Source organism: Centroberyx gerrardi, chromosome 16 (genome assembly GCF_048128805.1).
Source record: "Centroberyx gerrardi isolate f3 chromosome 16, fCenGer3.hap1.cur.20231027, whole genome shotgun sequence".
NCBI lineage: Eukaryota > Metazoa > Chordata > Actinopteri > Beryciformes > Berycidae > Centroberyx > Centroberyx gerrardi.
In genome coordinates, this window is record NC_136012.1 from 11,957,469 (window position 1) to 11,980,820 (window position 23,352).

Genomic DNA, 23,352 nt, shown 5'->3' on the forward strand with positions numbered 1-23,352 from the left:
CGGGTCTCATGGCCATTGTTATGGTTTGTGTGGTGGTGTGTGTGTGTGTGTGTGTGTGTGTGTGTGTGTGTTTGTGGGGCGGGGGGTGGGATTAGAGCCTTATGTAAGTTTGGGGGTTCACTGATAAGAAATGGCTGTGTGCCCTGCTGGTCTAGCTGGAACTGCACGCATTTGGGACAGTTTTCTGCAGGCAGCAAAGAAAGACGTACAGACATGAAACTGAATCACATGTACTGATGCCAAACATTTTCACCATGCAAAAAATACTACTCTTGGTGATAAACTGGGCTAATCGGATGAGACATTTTGACAGGCTTACAGACAGGCATTGCAAGCAAGCACACACACACAACCACACACACACATGCACACACACATACAGGCGTTACTTGCTTGCCTGCTTATCCTCTTGCTCATGCCTTATAGATGGTGGAGATTAATCTTCTATCTATTTGAACACAAAACACCCACTGTGAACCAGCCGCCAGCACTGGAATCTGGTTTCATGACTTCAATTTTACTCTGAACCAGCTCGTTCCCCCTACTTACTGCAGCATAAAAGATTTATTCAAATGCAGAGGGGGCCATCTTGTTCGAAGGTGCAGGTATGCAGGACTTATTATACAGTGGCCTATATATTATAACTTAGCATATCTCAAGTGGCATAAATTTGTTATCTAATCTTCAAACATGACCATGCTTTAATCACTCTCTGCAACATATTTAACAGACAAGTATGAATATTTTTTACTTTTCTTTTAATACTGCTCCTCTTTACATTTTATTCATGAACATTTAAACATCTGTACACAACACTGGATCTTTATTTTGATATGATAGTAATTACATTGAAAGGTTTGCTTTGGAACAACAGTCAGAGGCTCAATTAGTCTCTTAATTCCTTTCCATTGTGGAATGAGAGAGAGGGGCACAACACACTTTCTGAGTCAGTGCGCTTATGTGCGTTTGGAAGTTCTGCATATGATTTTCTTGAACGCTTTTCTGAAATCCCTGTTGAAAATAGTGTATATGATGGGGTTCACCGAGCTGTTGCAGTAGCCTATCCAAAAGAAGAGGTTGAATAGCGCGCCGGGGATGTAGCAACGGTCTCTGCAGATCGCGTGCAGGCTGTAAGTGAAGAAGAAGGGGAACCAGCAAAGCACGAACACCCCCATCACTACTGCCAGCACGAAGGTGAAGCGCTTCTCCCGCATCTGGGCCACTTTGGTCTTGTTGGCCGCGGCCAGCTGTTGGCGCCCCGCTGCGCTCTTCTGCTCCGGGACGAGCTGCGAGGCCCGGGCCGAGGCCCAGGAGAGACGGCAGCTCTGATGCGGGCAGCAGTCCGAGCCCTCCACCTTCCTCCGCTTGGCGAAGCGGTGATTCCGGGGTTTAATATCCGACGGACAGCAGCTCTCCTCCAGGTCGATGTCGTCCAGCTCCCCCTGCCTCTGCTGGTGGCTGCCGGAGCTCTGGCTACTGGGGCTCTCCATCTCGAACCGGTCCTTCCTGACGAAACAGGTCTCCGACTGGGAGGGCTGCCTCTCCAGGCCGTTCTTGGCCACGAACACGGTGGAGGAGCGCTGCTTGGCCACCTTGTAGATCTTACAGTAAACCAGGATCATGATGAGGCCCGGGGCGAAAAAGGAGACCAGGCAAGAGGAGAGGATGTACCAGGTCTCGTCGTTCAGCAGGCACTCCCGCTCGTCGTGTTTGGTCATGAGGAGAGGGGGGAAGGAGATGACAGCCGAGATGACCCACACCACGACGATCATGGACTTGATGCGCTTGGGTGTCCGCTTCAGGTTGTAGCTGACCGCCTTGGTGACTGACCAGTAGCGGTCCAGGCTGATGGCGCACAGGTGGACGATGGACGAGGTGCAGAACAACACGTCTAGCGCCAGGTAGAAGGCGCACCAGGTGGTGCCAAAGTACCAGTAGCCCATGACCTCATTGGCGAGGGAGAAGGGGATGACCAGCGTGGCCACCAGGATGTCGGCAGACGCCAGTGAGACCAGGAAAAGGTTCTGGGGCGCACGGAGAGCCCGGCTGGTCAGCACCGCAACAATGACCAGCACGTTACCGACAATGGTCAGCGAGATGATCACAGAAACCACCAGGATGATGAGCGCGGCGGCTGCCTCCGTGTGTGGCAGCGCAATCGGTGCGCCCGTGCTGTTCTCATCATTGGAGACGTTTTGTGTCGCCGGATTTAATTGGTTTAAATCCATTTTGATCTCGATTTGTCCTCGCCTGTCATGTTGGTTATTTTTGCACCCCTTTCCTTTCCAAAACAGTTAAGACGATGCGCACTGAGTTGCCTCACAATAGTTATTAACACATGGAGATATGTTGTGCGGCAAGGCTTGTGGTCTGTACAGATAGAGTAGCCTACATAACATGCAGTACCTGCACAAATATGTCCCCGGACATTAATCCCTTCACTGCGAGTCCTCCAAATGGTCCCCAATACAGCCGACGCGCTCACGGAGTTCCAAATGTATCCAGTAAATTCGGGAATAACAGAATTCACAATCCAAGTGTCCACGAATGAAGTTGCTCCTCTGCTGTCTGTCACATCGCCGTGCGTAATGCTGTTTTTGCGTTTTGCTGTAAAGCATGCTTTGGAGACGCGCGCGCAAGATACACACTGCTGGTGGAATGAATGCCCATGCAGGAGTGAAGTGAGTGACATCACTCCGAGGACCAACCCATCTCTAAACTTAACGGAGAGAGAGAGAGAGAGAGAGAGAGAGAGGGAGAGGGAGAGAGAGAGAGAGAGAGAGAGAGAGAGAGAGAGAGACCTCGGTGTTTCACACAGCATTGTTGAAACAGAGAGATTTGAGATTTATTTGAAACTGGAATTGAGCCTCTTTAGGCAAGCCTTTGGGCTCGTTGTGCAGTTGATTGCGTGTACTCACTTACTTGGCTGCTTTCATATTTTCATTTTTCACTTTTCTCAGCTTCGTGTGTAGCCTACAGCCTGTAGATCGAGGCAAAGAACACACTAGATGGAAAGGTTTTGTATCACAGAACGTAACACGTGCCATGCTGTAGGCTTTTTATTTAGGCTAATTATTTATTTACAGTTTTTCGTGCCATCGGCTGAAAGGTTTGAGCTGACTTGGCCATCAGGAGCCACGGATGGCTGTGGAGATGAAAGCGGCACAGCGGGATGTTTCTCTGAACTTTATCGACACTGCGGGACCACCGCAAACACCAATTAGAGTCCACAGTTTTCAAAATAAAAAAGGCTTTCATGCAACTGTGATGGACCCATCATCTGCACTCATATTCTGCCTTTGACATAGGCTGTAGAGGTGTATTTTCCATCTCAGCTCAGATAGTGTTAAGCATTATTAGCCACTCGGCCGAATTGATTGCTTGAATGAAGACACATCACCTCTTTAATCACATCTGCCGTTTCTGATAGAGGAATATGTTTGTATGGCGCTGTTCCACTGTGTCGTTATTCATGCACCGCATTCTTGTATTTTTCTATACTCATATGGATGCGAGCATAATACCTGTTGCTGAGAAGCTTGCAGCTGATTTGTAATGGAGGTTTAGTTATATAACACGTAGGCCTATGCAGTGTTCAGCAGTGTTAGGCAGCCAGCCGTATAGCCAGGGGATATTTACCATTGAGGAGCGATACAAAAAGACACACACACACACACACACACACACACACACACACACACGCACGCACCAACTATCACGGCCACATAGGGGTCATTGTGAAAGTGCTGCTGAGCTGATTGCGGTGCAGACTGCAGCTCTGCTCGGCAGATGTGTGCTTCACTAATTTTGGATTTCAAAGAAAATCCAAAAGGCTCCATTTATAAAGTAAATAGCATCTGCTGGAGGGGTTGTCAGTGTGAGATTTGCAGTCTATCTAAAGCTGTTAGATGGCTGCCAACATTCAAGTGTGTGTGTAGGCTATGTGTGTGTGTGTGTGTGTGTGTCGATACTCAGCCTTGAAAGTGAGTTGTCTGGGGGCTCAGTCAGAACATCTTTTAGTGGCTGAGGCGAGACAAGACAGAGGAGGAGTATGAGTTGGAGGAGGAGGAGGAGGGTTCGGACAGTTTGCAACAGTGGATTCTCATCTCTCTCTCTCTCTCTCTCTCTCTCTCTCTCTCTCTGATCTTGCTCCCCACAACGAACACAAAAAAAAATTGAGAAGAGCTCATGTAAAGGGTGACTGTCACAGCACATCAGTGGTCTGACATTCCCTCAGGCTCTACCTGCTGCTGCATAAAAAGAGAAAAAACACTGACCTCAGTAGCCAGCATCCACCAAGACTAACATGCATTTTACAAATAAAAACAGAGAGAGTTTTAGCAGAGGAAAAACACCATTAGTTTTTTCTACTCTGTTGCTTTTTCATCTAAGAGGTTATCCTAATATAAAAAGGGGCATTACGAAATCTATGGGCTTGCTCCAAAACAAGCTGGAATGTGAGTTTTGAAAGCCAGAAATCTCGGCACCTGGTGAAGTAAGCGTTGAGTCACTGGTATTCATCAGTGACCCTCTCAAACCCCCGCAGAAGTATTATGGTCATTTTGCACTCTGGGGCAGTGAAAAATTGTACTTACTGCACCTTTAACTTTCACCCTGGCTAAAACTGAAATTATACAATAGGCTCTGAATTTTCCTGCCTGCAGGTGTTGACACAATCAACACAGACCAGATAAGGGAATAAAAAAGAGCCTCACTTATCAAGGTCCCATTGAAAAACAACAATAAAAAATGCGTTGTTTTTTTATTGCGTAATGTCAACTCCTTTCACACTGAACAGTGCAGAGAATGGTTCAACAGAATAAGAAAAAACTTCTTTCAATAAATTTCTTTTCTTCTCTAATCCAGTATTTGATAAGTACAGAATTTAGGGTTACATAATAAATTTTGTTGACTATCTCTCAAAGCTGAAAGTCAGTCTAAAAACTTTTTAGTGTGCTTTGCACTATAAAGTTTGTGTCCACACACACACACACACACACACCTACCTTCCTCTCCACCTCGCCTTCTATTCCGGGTCCCACAACAATACCCAGCATCCTGTCAGTTTGGATCCAGCTTCCTGTTATGATGCAATCAGCGCACCTAACGAGGGGTGGATGTACATTACATCCCCGTCCTGAGCACCCTGTCCCTCTGTGGCTAAAGGCTTTCCCACAAACCCACCCACACACACCTAAAAATGGCACAAATCAAATGAACTCACCGCTTCCTCACCTATAACCTCTCACCACAGTTTACAGTTTCCCATTGAGAAACACACAAAAACAGCGATAAAAAGTCTCACAAGTCTCACTCACACTCACACTAGTGTGAGTGTGAGTGAACATAACATGACATGTTTGTGACTCTCACCTTGACCCTTCTGTGATGCGGATGGCAGATTATATCCCCTGTCACATTTTAAAATATAAGCATCACTGAAGCCACAGAACCAAGTGGAGAAGCACCAAGCCGCCCTGATGGCTGCAATCTGATCAGCTCATCCATCCATTAGAGATGCACAGTGATTCGACAACTTGTCCTGACTCCAGCAGGTATAGTGCTTTGAGTGCTGTGGCTTCGCTGATAATTACTGCCCACAGCAATGATTCATTAGCCAAGCAAAGATTATTAATACCCTCAATGAACACTGTTTCACTGCCAAATCGCTTCTGCCGATTCGGAGCCCTCTCTCCCCTCCCTCACGTTTTCTCACTTCTCTCACGCAGATATCGGGTGAAGACTGCCGACACATCGGAGATACCCGAGGATGTTTTTTAGCCGCTGTGCCTTGAAAAGAGTTTGGTGTCGATCCAGAAATAAGACTCGCAGGAGACTAGCAAGAGAGAGATTGCCCAGACGGATTAGTCTTTATGGGTGGGGGCGTAGTGAGAAATCCATATGGTATAATGGGGTGTGGATGGGCTGCTATATCATGCCAGATCATGATGCTGAACATCTATCAGATAATCCCACTTCTCTCTATTTTTTAATACCAAAGCAAGCTGTTTAACCTTAGTTCATATGTTGATGCTGAAAAAGTGTTCATTGACAATACAAGACTGCTGAAAACAGAAGCCTGAGAGGGCAGCCACATACAGAGGCTACTGATCGCTCTATTTCACTGACTGACTCAATCCTCCTGCCTTGCTGCTTGCCTCTAAGGAGCCTGTTTAGGCTGGATGTGAGCAGAACCCACTGCTGCGTTATGTAATGTTCCAGGAATAAATGACTCGAGGTGGTGTGTGGAAACCTCAGCCCAGGTTGCAGGTGATTTATAATAATACTTTCCTCCAAGGAATTAGGCTTTGACCATTTGTGATTACCTAAGTATGTGTATTGTTTATTTGTGTGTGTGTGGTGCAGGATCCCTTTGTGTTTGTGCTGGTCTGTGTGCTTGTGTGAGTATATGGGAGAGTCCGAGAGAGTGAGTATGTGTGTTTGTGTGTGTGTGTGTGTATGTGTGTGTGTGTGTGTGTGTGTGTGTGTGGAGTGGTCACAGCCACTCCATGTTTCACATGTTTTTTTTTAGGGAATCACGCACCATTCCTCTTCTTCTAGTGTTGTTGCTGCTGTCAGTGTGCTTGACAGGTCTGGTTATATACATGACTGTTGACCTTTGTTGTGTCCACAACAAACAAGATTTTCCTCCAAATTTCCGTCACCTTTGGACAAAACCACACTGGACCGGGAAAGTGTGACCAGGTTAATGAAGCCTTGAAGGTCAAACATGTCAGCTAATCCCCTGATAGAACATTTACCCAGAATTCTAAGAGATTTCAGCAGAGGTTTATGATGGGTGCTTATCTGCATAAAGTGACGCCATTGAAGCTCAAAGGGCAATAAACATATTGCTAATTACCTGAAGCTATATTGAAAACCACACATGGTCTGCAAACACCAGTAAACAACCCATTATGCCCCCTCACACCGCAGCGCAGATGTTGATAAATGGCAAATCAAAAAAATGATTGGTTCCGTTTCATCATTTAAACACTTAAGCACGCATGACGTCATTAATCACAGAGAGGGTATAATCTACTAAAACAGCTCTGAATGATCAAACTAGACACTGATCAACTTGTTTCATCAGATAAATCTCTGAATGGATTTAGGTATAAAGGTCTTCATCTTTCATATAGATCTTCTTATGAAATTCACTTCCAAGTCCCTAGTGAACAGGCTTCTACCAAACGAGCCTCAGTGAATTGCGTGCTCCATCTGATTTTAATGAAACTACACATTGATGAAACTAATTAGCTTGGTCCAATTAATAGTAGCTCATATTCAGTGTGTTTGGTGCGATTTCATTAAATGTCTTTTAATCATGCGGGGTTGGTGGCCTTATATTTTCCTCCTCAGGCTTCTGAATAGGCCGATGGTGAGCAAATGGATGAGGGGCATGAAGTGGCAACAAATCAGTGTGAATTCAGCATCAACTCACTAAAACCCTAAGGTATGCCACAGTCATTTGCCACCAGAACTTCCACAACCCTCTTATATCAACTAGATTTGTGAGGACAAGCAAAGCAAAGACTGATGACTCACAAGATATTATTATTTGGTCAATGTAATAAATTATTAGACATAGAGGGAGCTTAGAGGGAACATCGGTCCTGAATGCTCCCCTAATATGATTTTTTTTTTTTTTTTTAGATATGACTCACAAATAGATTTCAGTGGATTTCTGTTTGATCTTTGCTCCCCATTATATTGATAAAAACTACAAAATCCTTGCCATACCAATTGATGTCCATGTATTTCAGGGACTCAGATTTCTTCGCATTCCAGCTTCAAAAATCTACTGATCAGACCCTAGAGAGAGCAGAGAGACTGTGTGAAATAAAATGTTAAAAGGCTCTTTTTTGTAATGTCCGAGCCTTCACACTTGAGAAGGCTCTGACATTACAAAAGAAGACTACTGTTGTATGCAACGGTCAAAACTGTGCGAACTGACCATATTAGGTTGCACAAAAATAGTACTAGGAGGCTATGGTCATCTTCGGTGCTTGTCTGCCAGTGTCAACTGTGAAAATGAAGTAATTTACCTTTAACCACTCTTGTTAAAACTTAATCTCTACAATTTGTCACATTCCTGACACACTTGGGTACACGACCCAGCTTTTAAGGGGCTCTTAACAGAGAACTGTTAGTATTCGCAGTATCCGTCTGCATCTCGCTGCCCGGCCAAGTGCTCATTAGAGCGTTCATTTTGCATTTGACATTGGCCTCTTTCCCTGTTATTTTTGCGTCAGCCTGCAGAGTGCGTTTGTGCCTTTATATTATCACAGAAAACATCTCTTTTTATTAACAGCAAGTGTTTACATTGGCACACAATGCTGCTCTCTTTGATACTCCACATTATTTACAAGAATAAAAAAAATTAGAGAAGGGGAAAGAGGACCATTTCTGGCAGTTTCAACTTTACTTTTCAACATGATTAATTCATCTTTGTTTCATAATAATGAGTTGAAAGTCAGTTTCTTTACAAATTTCACAAAATATCTGTGATAAAAGCAACAAGAATTTGTTTCACAAAGAATTCTAGTCCACAAAGGGAATGGCTGCCTTTTTATCCAATATCCAAAGTACGATATGTGGGTTTTATGTTAATTTTGTCTTGATAGAATCTTTGACTGCCTTTTTCCATTACTGAGATATGAATTTAATTGTGATTCATCACCAGCGTAGGTTTCTAGTGTAACCAAGGTTTCTAATGTAACAGAAAGTGTAACTTCTCATCTTCATCCTGTGCAATGAAAACAGTCTGTGACCCTTTTTTCACTTAGGGTTGCTAGACTGCGTTTTGATAGAGCATCTACAAGGGAACAAGAGGAAGCTCCACTCCAGAGGCAGCATTAGAGCAGAATAAGGCAACTTAAAAAAAAGACTTCACAGACTTTGTGGATTTCTGAGGTGTTTAATATTCATTCTCAGATTTACTTGAAGTCTACAGCAGCAATGCATCAGCACAAAAGGGAAGCTGCCAAAACACTGCTATTGTCCTTTCATCTTCTCACATTACATCCAACAGTTAATAGCTCGGGGTCCCGTGAGGAGTCTTGTGGCACCCTTCAGCCTCTGGGGACCCAGATTGCGGAGTGAATCACCGGGCTCCGGTCCACCGCCGGCTTTTTTTGTCTCTGGATCTGGCACACTCTGCCACTCAAATCAGCCTTGTTCGGGGTGCCAATGTTGCTACGGCACCTTGGAAAAGCAGGTGACTGACACAGCGCTGGATCTGATGGCACAGTGTGGCAGGATCAGTGGCAGGCGCTGTCTAAATAGCTTGAGAGCGTGAGACAGAGGTGGACAGCAAAGCAGGGGGAGTCAAGAGGTGGCTGTTGGATGCTTTTCAGACATCGTCCTTGTCTCACCCGTTTTTATCTCACTGTATCAGACCTCCTCCTCTTTGTGTCTGTGTCATGTTTACAGGCTGACTGTTGACATGCACTCTTTCTGTAAGCATTTCCACCCTTCAATCTTTCACTGCTCCCCATCTTTCTCCGTCTCTCCTCCACTGTCACTGTAGCATGTCGATGGGACGGGACTCTGCTGCCAGTCCTCTCTGCACCCGGCCATCTGGTGCGGCTTTTAGAGATCCTCACCCACCCAACCACCCCCCACCCCCTCGCGGCCACACTGCCCTGTGGTAATGACCCTGCAGCTCTAGTGCACACGTCCCTCGCTCCAACCATCAACACACAGGACCGCAGGAGCACCCCGTCCACCAGCTTCCGTGTCCAAAAAGCTGCTGTGACCTTGGCTAAGCGAACGCACCGACAGGACCGACCACCAGTTCTCAGCAAAGACTCCCTTTGATGAGACAAGAGGTCTGACGGTTATCATCCAATATAAATGAGAATTGTGATTCTCTAATGGTTTGGTGGGTTTTCAAAAAATTCTCTGAGTAAGACTTGTTATTCTGTTTTAGTTTAAGTTGAGCTGCAAAATTCCTAAGCATCAATATCCAGCCGCGCCTTCTGAAGTGACAAACCGCCAGACGCAACAGAATACGCCTATGACCTTTCACTGGGAATGCTACTGTAGGCAGAGCCACTGCTGTTTTTTCATCATGTCACCCAGCAGAACATGCGTCATTAAAAACTGCCGCAGCATCCAACAGCTTGGCACTTCATAGACATCAATAGATTTAGTGTTGCTGCTGTGAGCTCTCACTCAATCAGTGTATTTAGAAACCTTAGACCCTGTTCAGTTTAAACAACTGTCGCCGTGTGCCAAGAGCGTGCGGCGCATGTGATATTTAGTATTTGCAGCTCTTTGAAGAGTTATGGAAATGCTAGATTTGACTAGATGGATATCAAATCAGCGTCTCAAGATATTAAAAGCAATGCGCATTAACAATATTTACAAAAGTGTTTGTTTGAGACTTGGTTTTTCTCCATCAGATATTTGTTTTCCCATTCTTTGTTTAAGTAGTATTCAGTCTCCGCTGTGTGATATAATAACAGATGGTGACCCCTGACCTAGAGAGAGAGTGTTGAGAGTGTTGGCTAACTCTTCTATCAGTGTCTCGGTCAAAATTGTGAGACCGGACTAGACTGTCTGGCTGGGCCGTGAGGGAACAGCAACAAGCAGGATAACAAGAGATAAACACAGTTATCTCTGACTCAAAGTCAGCTCTTCAGTACGGCTTTCTTGCCTAGTCCTAACTGAAATTGAAACTACTTGAATTTGTCCTCATATTGATGACTGACCATTCCATTGCCTTTATCTGCCATGTGGTTGAACAGCAATTGTATTTTATTATACCTTATAACCCTGCTGTCTTAACCAACCCGTGTAACTCCAATTGTTTTTCATTTTCTTACGTGAAATGATATAGTATATATGGACAGTGTATGTATATATGATAAGTATAGATAGTCCTCTATGTGCTAAGTAAGTCTTGCCTCAAGGACCCATGAAACCTATTCATTCACCGTTTCTGTTATTTAAAATATTCCTGGGTATCAATTTGAAGATAAGATTTCTTTTCTTAATTCCTGAAAAACAGACTTTGTGGAGATATGACGTCTCCATTCCAACAGTTGCAATATATGATAAGTGTTACAGATCCCAGCATGCTTTGCTGCCCATTCCAGCGAGTCTCCACACTCCTTATCTGCCTTTCTATGAAATCGGAATATTACATATAAATTTCATTTACATTACAGTGTTCTACAGCCATACATGCGATGAAACATCAGAACACTATGCAACAAGGGAATAGCTTATGTTATGCCATATTTTCAGGTATAATGGATTAAAATTGAGGAGCATGTCTAGAGAGTCACTTGTAAGGCAGTTGATTAAAATTGAAACTTGGACTCAGGCTGTTGTTGATTGGCAATATATGTGCAGTATCCTTACAAGTGTCCTTACTTCAGCAAGAGAAAGTTAGGTAGAGCAAATCAAAAGATGATGCTGAGAAAAGAAAGTGACCCTCGGAGAATCTGTCCTCTTTAGAAACGCTGTTCACATACAGTTGTAGGCTTGTGATTGCAATTCCTGGCAGGGGATTACTATGGTTGAGGAATGAATAGATTCATATGGTGTGGTTGTTGTTGTGGTGGGTGGGGGGTAATATTGAGTATGGGAATATACAATTAAGTTTACAGGTTCATTGTGTTGCAGGTTTGTTCACAATAGGTAGGTTTACACTTGCAATGCTTGTGGACACGAAGTTAATACGCTAACAAACAGTATGTGGTTATGCCCAAGATTTAAATGGTCAAAGGAATTCCAGATTATATGTTTAGGTTTCACAGCCTGATTTAAAAAGATTAATTTCTGCAGCTTTTTATTTTCAGTCCAACGCTACTCACAAATCACCTCGTACATTTCTTTCTGAAGTCAGCTGGCCTCGTATCAGCCATCTCAACAGGTTTCCAGTGCAACCGACTGCTAACAAACACAGACATCCTTTGAATAATGTCTTTTGTTCACCTTTAAAACAGGAAATTGCATGCACGAAAAACTGTTGCTGGTGAAGTCTTGACCCTTAATCCATGCCCATTTATGGGCCGGAGAGACCAAGAGATTTGTTTCGGTGTTCGTCTGGGATTTCGCAAAGTGCACTCCAGAACTTTCTCTCTCTATCTAATTGAACTTGGATCACCTTTGCTAGCTGAATTATTGCTGCTGCATATTAGGTTTGGTGTTATGGCAGTATTTGTGCTCCCAACCCTGACAAATTGAACACAATTATACCGAATGATTGATAATAATATTTTAATCTTAACATCATTGTAATAACATGTTACTTTTACTGAAATGTATGGCTTAGTCTGTTCTCAAGTAGAAGTAAAACACGTGTTCTAGAACTCACAGCTCATTCAGAATCAAAGCATTGTGAGCATCCTTGACATTCTAAGGACAAAAGGCGAGGATGATTTCCAAGGTAAATAAGGTTTGTTGGCGGAATCAAATTAGTCTAATTTCTTTCGAACATTCTGACTCACAGCACCTCAGGGCATAGTCCCTATCATTGCATGCGCACACACACACACACACAGACTCAAACACACACAGACCTACACAGACACAGGCTCATTACCACTCATATTCAGAGGCTTTTTTTCTTTCTTTCTTCTCATACCCATCCTATAATAAAGTCTTCACACTGCTGAATAGGTGTCAGGGGGTTGTGTATATCTGAATATGGTGACTCATCCTCCATGATATTCCTCATGAAGTATAATGGTTGGTGACATTTGAGGTTAATAGTGCCTTTTATCCAACTGCATGACATACAGCTCACAAATTTAAATTTCTTTGAAAAACAAGTACCAGTTACAGAAAATAATTTCTCTTTTCTTGGAACATCTGCGGTCCGCACTGCAACAAAAGCATAGAAATTTGAAAAACTGCTGGAACTTCTACTTGACAGATATTATGTCTTGCAATGTGATGTGTCATTATAAACAAGGGTGTTTGCTGACAACAGTTCACAATGCACGACACTTTCCATGGCATTAGTAACGTCCTTATCAGACATATTCTTATCAAGTCAACACACCAGTGAATGTATATGCGTTGCAGCTCCCATCAATAGGAAGCAGCTTTCAGTGATGGCAGTCACCACAATAACATTCCATCATCCATGTCATCCATATAACAGGAAAGAAGGCTACTATAAAATACCATCATGTGTAGGGTTCCACAAGTCATCTGCGGATGGCTTACAACTACATTAAGTCAATTACAGCTGTTTCCTGCTCCTTCCCCATCCCTGCCACACTGTGTTTACACCATAATGAACCCAAGGATTTGCATGATATGGATAATTGGTCTCTATTTTCATGTCCAGTGGGTCCATCAAGTGTCAGGAGTATTCAGAGAAGTGAGAGGAAGAGAGGGTAACGGTCAATGCGGCAATGATTGCTTGAATGAGATGCCTCACCTAATTCATCATCACTTTGTCACACCAAACAGCCCCTTGCAAACACAAGCACAGAGAAAAACACTACAATAATACAATAGGCATAGGCACATACATGTGCGCAGTTAAGTACAAGTGCATGCACAGACAAATACAAGTGCACAGGCTCAAGAGTTGAGTTGAATAAGGCCAGAGATTAACTAGGCTAGGTCTTAGGTCAGGTCTAATTCTGAGGTGTGAGGAGTTTTTTGGTCACAGTCATATTTATAGAGCAATGCCTTGGAAAAATACATTTATGTTTGACAGCTATACGAGCCTTGGCCTGTCCATAGATACACTTAACACATTTCAAAACCTTTTACACAACAGGAGTGCGCTCTAGTGGTGATGTCTAAAATTACACAATCTCACAAGCCATCTGAGCCCTGTTCCATAAAGCGAGTTTACCAAATAAGCCAGGCTTCTTTCGGTTAGTCTGACTCATTTTCTGTTGATTCGGTTCCATAAAGCAAATTCAACATAGTTCAAGCTCAGTTACTATGGCAACTTATGCTGGGAAACTAACCTGGTCCAGGGCAGGCTAACTGTCAGGCTCAACCTGAGTTGTTGCTTAACCAGAGTTCCTGTAACACTGACCCGACGGGAAAGCAATGATTTTACCACTGACTTTCTGGCGTGCTGCCATATTATTTTACTTTATTAACCACTATCAGTCAAAAAATTAAAGTTTATAGAAAATCAACTTAAATAAATAATAAATAATAAATAAAATAAATTATACAATGATAAATGATAAGATATAGAGCTACGTGTTTAATTATATGGTATGTGATATCAAACATTTAGGCTTATGCTACATAAAATATCTCTAAATCTAAATTACCCCAATAGAATGACAATAGCTACATAAATAGTTAACAGTACAATTGCAAAAAATGATATTGACCAGAAATGTAGTATCTAAATCCATATGCCTCTATACTCTATTTGCCCGATAGGAAACCATGTTTAAAAATGTATTGGTTAATGTATTGGTTAATACATTTAAAACAATGTCAAAAAGTAAACTTAGATGTGTTTAGTGGGTGTATGGTTTTTCAATAAATTCAGTAAAGGTCTATAAATAAGGACCTCAACCCATGTGTCGTTCTTTGTCAATCATGGAGTGTCCTTTCATTGATGAGTACTAGGTGGCATGGATTCAGACGCTGTTCCCCCCTCTATTCCCTCAATGACTGGCCTCCCCCTGTTCAGCTCCAAGGCCAGCTCCTCTGCAGGAGTTAAGTGTGCTGGTGGTGGCCCTCCCCCTCCCCCTCCCCCGTGCCAGCAACATCACTCTTCTTTTTTGCAGCTGCAATTAATAAACATCATGAGATTGGACAGTTCTAGCATCAAGCTGATTATGCTTAAGTGCTTATATAACCTATAGGCATACTTACTTACCATTCTGAACAATATTTTTATATTTAGTTTTCACCTGCTGCCACGTTCTTTTTTCCCCACTCAAGTTGTTGCTGTTTAAAAGTCCCCCCCCATAAAAGTTTAATTTGTTGAAATCATTCATCAAATATACATAATATATACGTATATATTAAACGAGTGAACATGTATACATTTGCAGCCTTGAGGTTTAATATCTATGTATTGTTGTATAAGATATTTTAATAACCTACAGGTTAGTTGCTACTTATGCATTCAATCGATCTGCAATTTCTTGCCAGGCTTTCTCTCTTGTTTTGTTTATGGCAGCTGTATTACCTTTTCTGGTTATTACATGTTTCATTTCTTCATATATTTCTACTAATAAGCGCTGCTCGGTGGCCGTGAACATCGCCGCTCTCTCTTTACCATTGCTTTTTGCCATGGTGTATCGATTTGATCCATGTTCGACCTCTCGGACTGCTTAAGAATGGCGTGCACACGCAATAATCTTGACTACTTGAACCGGTCTCGAATTAGTCTGATTGCGTGAACTTGAATTGACCTTCATGGAACCGCTTTAATCCCCACTTTTCTTAGCGCGCTTTATGGAACGGGCCAGGTATGAAACTCCCATTCTGTAGCCTTTTGGCACAGTTGTGCAACAGCTATCTATGGGTTAAAACTATTTTTTGTCAAGATATTCCAAATTATCTGTTTTTCTTTGTGTATTTTGGTTTTAGGATGTGGCTATTATACCGTGAAAAGGGCTTGAAAAAAAGAAAATGTTATCTTATTTTTTTAAGTGAAAATTATATTTTCACTTGGGCAATTTGCAATCCTAGTTGCAACCTGCAATATGTTTGTCAATAAGCGCTTTATTTTGAAACTTCTGACCGGAAGACCTTTTTGTTATTATTTTGGCATGTCTTTCTTGCTTCAAACCAGGAAGTCAAACCGTCCTATGACTGCTTCCCAGAAATTGAAGTTAGACTATGCCCAATTAGTGTTTGACTAACGCTAAACCGTAGGGATACATTATGTAACACGATTTCATTGAAATTACTCTGGCTGTAGCTGTTTGAACTTAGTTAATGGTGGCTTCCCCGCGAACAAACAGCTATGAAGATGCAATCTAATGGATAAACAGTTTGCGTCGGGTGCTATCGGAACGAGGAAATGGCACGTTATGCACGTTTCATTGGAGCGGTGATCTCGATCCTCTACTTAACATGTCCACGAGTTATTAGCCTTCCTTAGTTGCGACTCTATCGATTATCATGGTTTTCGGATACCTTGGGGAGCCAGGTTGCTAGGTAGCTAACATTTGCTGCTAGCTGCTGTAAGTCTCTGGCGTTGAGGTTGAATGAGTGAGGAGGGATGGATGATGCGATTACACTCAGCTCTGGGAGTGATAAAGGCGACTCTGATGTCGAAATTGTCGGTGCCTACACTGAGAGTAAGGCTGATTCAAAACCATTCTGGGTGGACATTGCTGCCATGAACGTCACACCGGTAAGTTTCACTTGAACCTAGCCCCAACGGCATCAACATCTCGCTGCAGTTTACTTAACGTTACTTGTTGAGAGCTTACGCGAACAACACAAAACCTTGGAGGAAATATTGACCACACTACTGTGCGGCAAGAATCGGCTAATAAAAAACGGGTTCTGGTGTGATGCTTCCTTGCGGAAGTATACAAAGACTCAAGACTCAAAACTCAACTTAGAATCAGTCCGCACTGTGCGCAGGCGCTGTTCTTCGCGGCATTTGACGTGTGCAAGCGCGGCCGTTAAGCACTAGGTGGAGCTCGAGCAATTTAATTTGGGGATTAACGGGTGCCAAACGGCCAAATAATGGACATGAAACCGTACAGTATAGGCATACTGCACATAGTTCATTGCAACAACAAAAGATTAAGAACACAAATCAAAGATTGTACCGTCACATGTATTGCTGTAATGATAGATAGCTGTTTACATGCTAATATTTTTTCTATTTGTTAAATGTTAGCTTACATTGGCTCAGGTAAGCCGCTTTGATTGGCTGTGAGAAGAAGTGCTTGGGGTTTCTGCTTGGAAAAGTTTAACCAACTTTTTCCCACATACCTAAGCAGATGTCCTGTGTGGGTGCTTCACTGGCTGCACCACCTAGTAGCGTGGATTTGCCCAACAAACATCCACATCAGTCTTGTTGAAAGTGAATGGCAACTAGCAAACCCGCTGACCGTTCAGAAAACACCTTTAATATTTTCATGGGATGATAGCGGCAGATACACACACAAACACTGCAGGCAAATGTTCTACAGTAGAATGAACCAATAACATGAACACTTTAAATACAGCAGAGCATCGATCAGGTAGTTGCCTGACCATGTCAGAAATTTGCAGTCAAGGGCACAACAGTTGGGTTTTATTTCAACATGACTGCCTTCAAAATGGTATTAGCGGAAATATTCCAAAACCGACCCGCTATTTATTTGTTTTGAAACTATTTGGATGTGCTTGTAGTTGTAAATCAGTTCTATCAGTGGCCCAAAATAATTTAACCCATAGAAATCTGGGCTGAAAGTACAGATAACATATGGTGACTACCTCACAGTTATTGATATATTAAATAATTTAACTGAATAATTCTAATATTATTCTACATAATTGAGTTGAAATGTTTGTACCGACATAATTTACAGGGTTAGAAACACATTTAGGTTTCCTCTTAAATTTCCCCTTGACTTGCGAATAAGAAGCTGCAAATCAGAAACCAACTTCATCTCTGTATTTCTTAATTATGTCATCAAACCGAGCAGGTAACCATTAATGTATATTTCTGTGTATTTCTCCCTTCTCTTTAGCTTTTGATAGACCTCACAGATCCTAGATGGGCTCTTCCAGGACCGAGAAAGCGCAAAAGACGAAATTCCACTGCTGCGATCGAAGTGCTAGACATAATTGACAGCAACATAACAAATGGGACAGAAAAGGAGACCAAGACTTTGCCACCAGATGACTGTGAAAGAAAAATGGGAAATGCAGATAAAAATCTAAATGGAAATGCAGATAAAAATCTAACTTCAAACAGAGGCGGCTCTAATTCAATGGACAACTCTTCAAAAGACTCAACTAATGTTTCTCCAGTGCAGGACTATGATGCCCCAAAACCAAAGCAGGAATTTAATTTGGATTCTGTGACTGAAACACCACACCAAAAGCAGCCAAATAAACCAAATCACTGTCCTCGCTCTGTAAACGTACCATTTGTAAAATTAAGAAGGTTGCCTTTACCTGAAGCTCATGTCAGGGAACTGAAAACATCAAGTTATTCAGTCTATTTAACGAAAGCTTGTAAACAATTGTCATCGTGCCCTAAAAAAATACACAATAGCAGTGTAGCTCCAGAATACATTAACTCGAGGACCACTACCGTGTCAAATGGTCCTCAGCTAAACCCTTCAGTGGATAAGTCTCCAGAGGTGGTTGAAACAGCTTGGAAACAGGGACAAGTAGAGAACAGGGAAGAGCAGGGAAGCACACAGTCATCACTCGATGATATACTCTCTTTCCCCCTGCAAAGCCCAGGCAACCCTCACTGCTCAGATAAAAGAAACTCAAAAGATTGCTACACATATGAGGCAGAGAGGGGTGACTTTTGTTCATCCACACTCATCCCATCTTTGCCATCCCCCCGTTTATCTCAAGATGAAGCACACAGCCTAAGAGATCTCTGCTTTTCCAACCTTTCCCCGCCTGCCAGCGACTCAGGAACTAAACAGCTGGAATTTAACCCACCAGAATCTAGACGGAGCCCCTTCTCTGATCGCTCCTCCCCCCACGTCCCTACTGCTGGACTAGACCCTCACATTCCCCAGCATTTTGAGCTCAACTCCCAGCCCTGCACCAGTTCACCATCTCATTATCATAACCTGAACAGCCAAGACAACCCAACCCCCACCTCTAAAGATACACTAGCTGGGAAGACTCCTGTATGGGAATTGGAGGAGGCTCAGGCTGATCTGGCCATGACCAGCCCTGCCTACTTGTGCAACAGCATCCTCAGCGACCCTCCCTTGTCGGTGCCTAGAACTGAGGACTTGGACGAGGGATCGGGGACTGGGACATATAGCGGTGACATGGGAGTTTACAGTCCAGTGCATGTCGATTGGCAAGAGGGGAGTGATGCAGAAGAGGCCAATGAGGAGAGTAAACTTGATGGGAATTTCAGGAGCGCCAGTCGAGAGGACAGACGTTTCGTGTGCGCTATCGCACTCAGGAAAATAATGGCTGGACCAGCTCAAAGCCTGGTTAGAAATGTTTTCCCTGTCTTTTTAATGCTATTAACACAATACACTGTAATACAAAGGTCCTCCCTTTTCTAAACCATCACCCTACTCTCTTTTCCTAGAATGATGAGGAGGAGGAGGACGATGGCTTTGGCGCTCCAGAGGTGCTATGCCAACAGAGCCTGAGCCTGGTTTACAGTACCATTGAAGAGAATTACCCAGAAGGCACTCTGCAGCTCCTGTCTGACCTGCTGCAGCCTGGTTACTACCCCCCCAGGCACATCACCTCCCACCTGCTGCGGGGCATCTTGCTGGATCCCCAGTGTCTCCAGCACCTCTGTGTGCAGGCCTTTAATCTGCTGATGAGGACGCAAAGGTGAGACGGTGGCTAAAGACAATCGTAGGATGAACAGGAGTTGATAATAATGTCCTATCTGCAGCTTTTCCTATTTACATCCTTTCTCTGTCCTTTCCTTCCTCCCTCCCACCTTCCTTCCTCCTCTTTCCATCGTTGAAGTCAGTGACTGAATCTGCTTCCTGATTGCAGACACCACATGGCTGATAAAACCACAATTCCATGGGACTGGGAGTTGTTGAGCTCGGTCATGGCCAATCAGGTACTACTCGAGGCAGAAACAATTAAGCACATAGAGAAATGTTGACACAGTGGACGGCGTTTGTGGGATTACAGCAAAATGACATATCCTGATCTCTGCCCCTGGCGCTTCATTAGGACCATGCCAAGAGACACCGCTGGGAGGTCGTGCGCATGCTCCTGGAGTATGTCGTGCAGACTCTGGAGGACGACTTCCAGGCCAAACTATCTCTCTCTGACCTCCGACACTCCATCGCCAAGCAAACCTTGTCCTGCGTTCTGCGCTTTACTCAAGTCAGGTGAGTGTGGTGTCCAGGGTGTGACATTCGATTCAAAGTGAAATATTGCAAATCTTCCTAATACATCCTTCCTAATAAAGATAAAGGCATTATAGTCCATGGATAAGATTAAATCCAAGGTTTTGTTTTGTTTATTTTTCACCTGTTATGGTAATGTAAGGGATTTAATGTATTTTTCTTTTCCAGAGACGTCATTAAGTGGCTGTTTGCTGCCATTATGAAATCAACAGAATATAGAGACAGCGGGGCAGCAGCCAAAGAGAGAGATGAACATATCAGGTGAATTCCAAAGGGAATTTTAGATATGCCTCTCTTTGAATCTTTATTGTTGTTATTATTATGAGTTTCTACCTTATAGGGCAGAAGGGAATAATAGGAATGACAGAAGAGAGAGACGCAGTAACATGCTACACAGCATGCTGCACAACGGAATGTCTCAATTTGTTAAATCATTCCACAAAGAGACTATTTTCAGCTGCTATTGTACTTAAATGAATTCCTGAAAATTGCACTCCCCTGTAATACATTGCATATCATTGTAGCAGTGTTCTATTCCTGCCCTCTCCTCATGTGAGTTGATAAGCCCCGTTTCTGGCCCTTTCCCCCTTGCAGGATGGTGTCCGTCTTCCAGAGGATGCTGTCTATGGCTGTGGAGGTGGACCGCTCTCCAGCGCTCAGCTCTGCCAAGCTATCTGAGGAGCTCTTCCACACGCTCGTCAGCATCGTACCATTACGAGCACACAGGTGAGGAGGAGAGACGAGAATAGGGGAGAAAGCAAGTTTTGAATGAAGGGAAAGTGGAAGTGAGAGGAAGAGACGGTACGCTCTTTAGATATGCAAGTCTGTCTTTCCCTATCTAACCCTATCTCGCTTCTCCTTCTCCATTTCCCTCGTTCCCTCTTTTTACTAATCTCTTCCTGAGACCTAGGATGCTGTTGCTGGAGAGCCTGCAGAGCAAGCTGCTGAGATGTAAGCTGGTGCAACATCTGCTGGACTACGCCTGCCCACAGAAGACTCCTATGCCCATGTCCCTCAGTCTGCTGCTTCACTTTCTGAAGAATTGCACGCTCACACCAGACCCTATGGTGAATATCAGACAAGACTTGGCATAAAGGACTTTTGGTGGTAGAAGGCCATCTTGTTGTCATCTTCACTTCACAGAGATGTAGTGGTATTGACATATATTTGACTAAAAATGCACTGACAAATTTAGCAGAAAAAGCTCACTTAAATTTTAAGATAGTCACATTTATATTAGACCTTTGAGCTGAAAGAAAATACTCAATATGTACTGTATATGTATGCTTCAGAAGTCTTTTGGGATATAGAGAGGTCTATGATGACATTTTATGGCAAGTACATTTTAGTGGTCCAAAAGCCGTCAACCTCTTTCTCACAATTACTCCTTGAGAATCAAACATGAGGGATACTTTTCCAAGGAGAATATATTTCATTCAACTACATCAGAAAATCTCAACTGGCATACATATTGTACATTGTTAATTTTCCTCCTTAATTATCATCAGTATTAGACTAGTTAGACTAGGGTTACAATGGGACTAGTACTACACTCAGAAATGGTGTTTTATTGGTCAGGGCCCAATAAAATCAGTTTGGGAGATAAGCCAGAGCAAGAGACTGTCCAGTGTAACTGATCCATGACTGTCTTCTCCAGGATGGTGCTGAAAGGTGGCAGAGATGGGAGGAGTTGGTCCAGCTCCTCTGGATGTTGCTGCTCAGCTACAACAAAGTGATTAAAGGTGAGATATCGGTAAACTTTGTTGCTATTCACAATGTTATCAGCCTACTTGTTGTTCAACAAATTGGTGAGTTGGAAATAAAGACGGCAAGTCAGTTGATCTTATCAGAATCTGAACCATCATCTTGACCGACTGGATGCACGGCCAGCTTGCCAGTGTCTCACTGCCAGGAAGTGGACAGTGCTGGGAACCTGTGGGAAACCCGAGACTCCACTGGATGTGCTTGGTTGTTGCTGTGATGTTTTCTTTGTGGTTGCAACTGTGAATTACTATATAACCATGAATAATAAGCAAATAGCGATGTACGATACAATATGTAGTGAAGTGTTTTATCTGAAACTTGTTTGTGAAACTAAGATGGGTGCTTGAAGTTCTTGCCCATGCAAAAATGATAAAATAAGAACTAGTCCATCCCGTTCCCCTGGTCAAATCTTATCTTTCTCTCTCTGCACTCCTTCAACTCTCCATTACTCTTTCTCTCGTCACTCCTCCTCGTTGTTTGTCATCTTTCCTCTTCTGAATCTCTTTGTTTCATTTCTCTCTGGTAATAATTGTGACTGTATTTTACTGATTGATTTTCTTTGTGCTGTATGCCAAATGTAAATTATACATGTGAAGTGATGCACTTACTCCATAATTCTTTTTTTTTTTTTTTTTTTTTTTTAACCTTCCTCTGATCATTTCCTTTGTTTTTTCACTGTTCATCTTTTGAACCAAAGTTACCCTTAGTATGATTTTGTATTGTCGTCATTAACTTGAACAAAATAGTTCATTTTTTGATAGTCTCTAAACACTTCTAAACACCCCCTCAGGTATAATGTGTTTTCAGGTTTCACCACCTTCTTGGCCCCTGATGTCTTTGCATCCCTGACTAGCAAATAAAACTATTTCAACAATAAGTAAAAGCAGTTTATTTATCTCTTCCAAACCCACTCTGGTTTAGCCCCTAACCTCTAGGCATCTGTTACCCCCAGGCCACCTGTGCAGCTCGGCCACTGAGCGACCACGCAGTGTCAGCGCCTTGGTCCACAAGCCGCAAGACATGGTGTCCAGGCCCGCCGTCCGGGAAGCTGTGGAGTCCTTCCTGTCTAGATCCCAGGCCGACCTTGGCCAAGCCTTGCCCCTCCATGTTGACGAGTCCCTCACCTACCTACAGGATCACCTGCTAGATGTCTGCCAATGTTGAGCGAGCACTGTTTTGTTGTTCAAGTGTTCTTTCATTGGGCTTATTTTCTTTTATGAGTGAGAAGGATTTTTTTTTTGTAATTATTGTTTTAATTATGTTTTTTTATTTATATAAGTTTTTGCTTGTGCCTGATTTTTGTGTTAAAAAATAAAATATATGGCCTCACCTTATTGGTTCTTATGAGGTCAAAATGAATTAACATTGAGCTTCTCTTCATTAATTACCTTTAAACAACATTGAAGGCATTCATGAGTCGTGAACTTGTCACTACGCATAATGTAACACATGTTTGTTTTCAAACAAATGTAACTGATTGACCTTTGCTTGGGTTCTGACAATGCACAAGCTCTAAATAAGCCAACATGGACTGACATCTTTTGTGCACCTGTGGTATCCCATCCAGCCCATGGTCCATCACTCATCACTCAAGGAT

General features: G+C 43.0%; 2 protein-coding genes across 5 annotated transcripts; one reads left to right on the plus strand and one right to left on the minus strand.

Annotated features, from left to right (window-relative positions):
* Positions 1-773: 773 nt before the first annotated feature.
* Positions 774-2,655, minus strand: adra2db (adrenergic, alpha-2D-, receptor b). The gene has a single exon (XM_071905869.2). The coding sequence runs from the start codon at positions 2,226-2,228 to the stop codon at positions 957-959; it is 1,272 nt and encodes a 423-aa protein (XP_071761970.2). The 5' UTR covers positions 2,229-2,655; the 3' UTR covers positions 774-956.
* Positions 2,656-17,704: 15,049 nt separating this feature from the next.
* Positions 17,705-23,101, plus strand: simc1 (SUMO interacting motifs containing 1). Of its 4 annotated transcripts, none has more exons than XM_078289323.1 (9): positions 17,705-19,109; positions 19,214-19,455; positions 19,627-19,696; positions 19,813-19,973; positions 20,160-20,252; positions 20,586-20,717; positions 20,896-21,058; positions 21,649-21,733; positions 22,708-23,101. In XM_078289323.1, exons 1-9 carry the CDS (start codon positions 17,823-17,825, stop codon positions 22,917-22,919), a joined length of 2,445 nt encoding a protein of 814 aa, XP_078145449.1. In that variant the 5' UTR covers positions 17,705-17,822; the 3' UTR covers positions 22,920-23,101. The 4 variants fall into 4 exon arrangements, with proteins under 4 accessions (XP_078145449.1, XP_078145448.1, XP_071761956.2 ...); XM_078289322.1 differs by having other exon boundaries at positions 17,705-19,100; positions 19,202-19,455; XM_071905855.2 differs by having other exon boundaries at positions 17,705-19,100; positions 19,202-19,455; positions 20,902-21,058; positions 22,708-23,100.
* Positions 23,102-23,352: the final 251 nt, after the last annotated feature.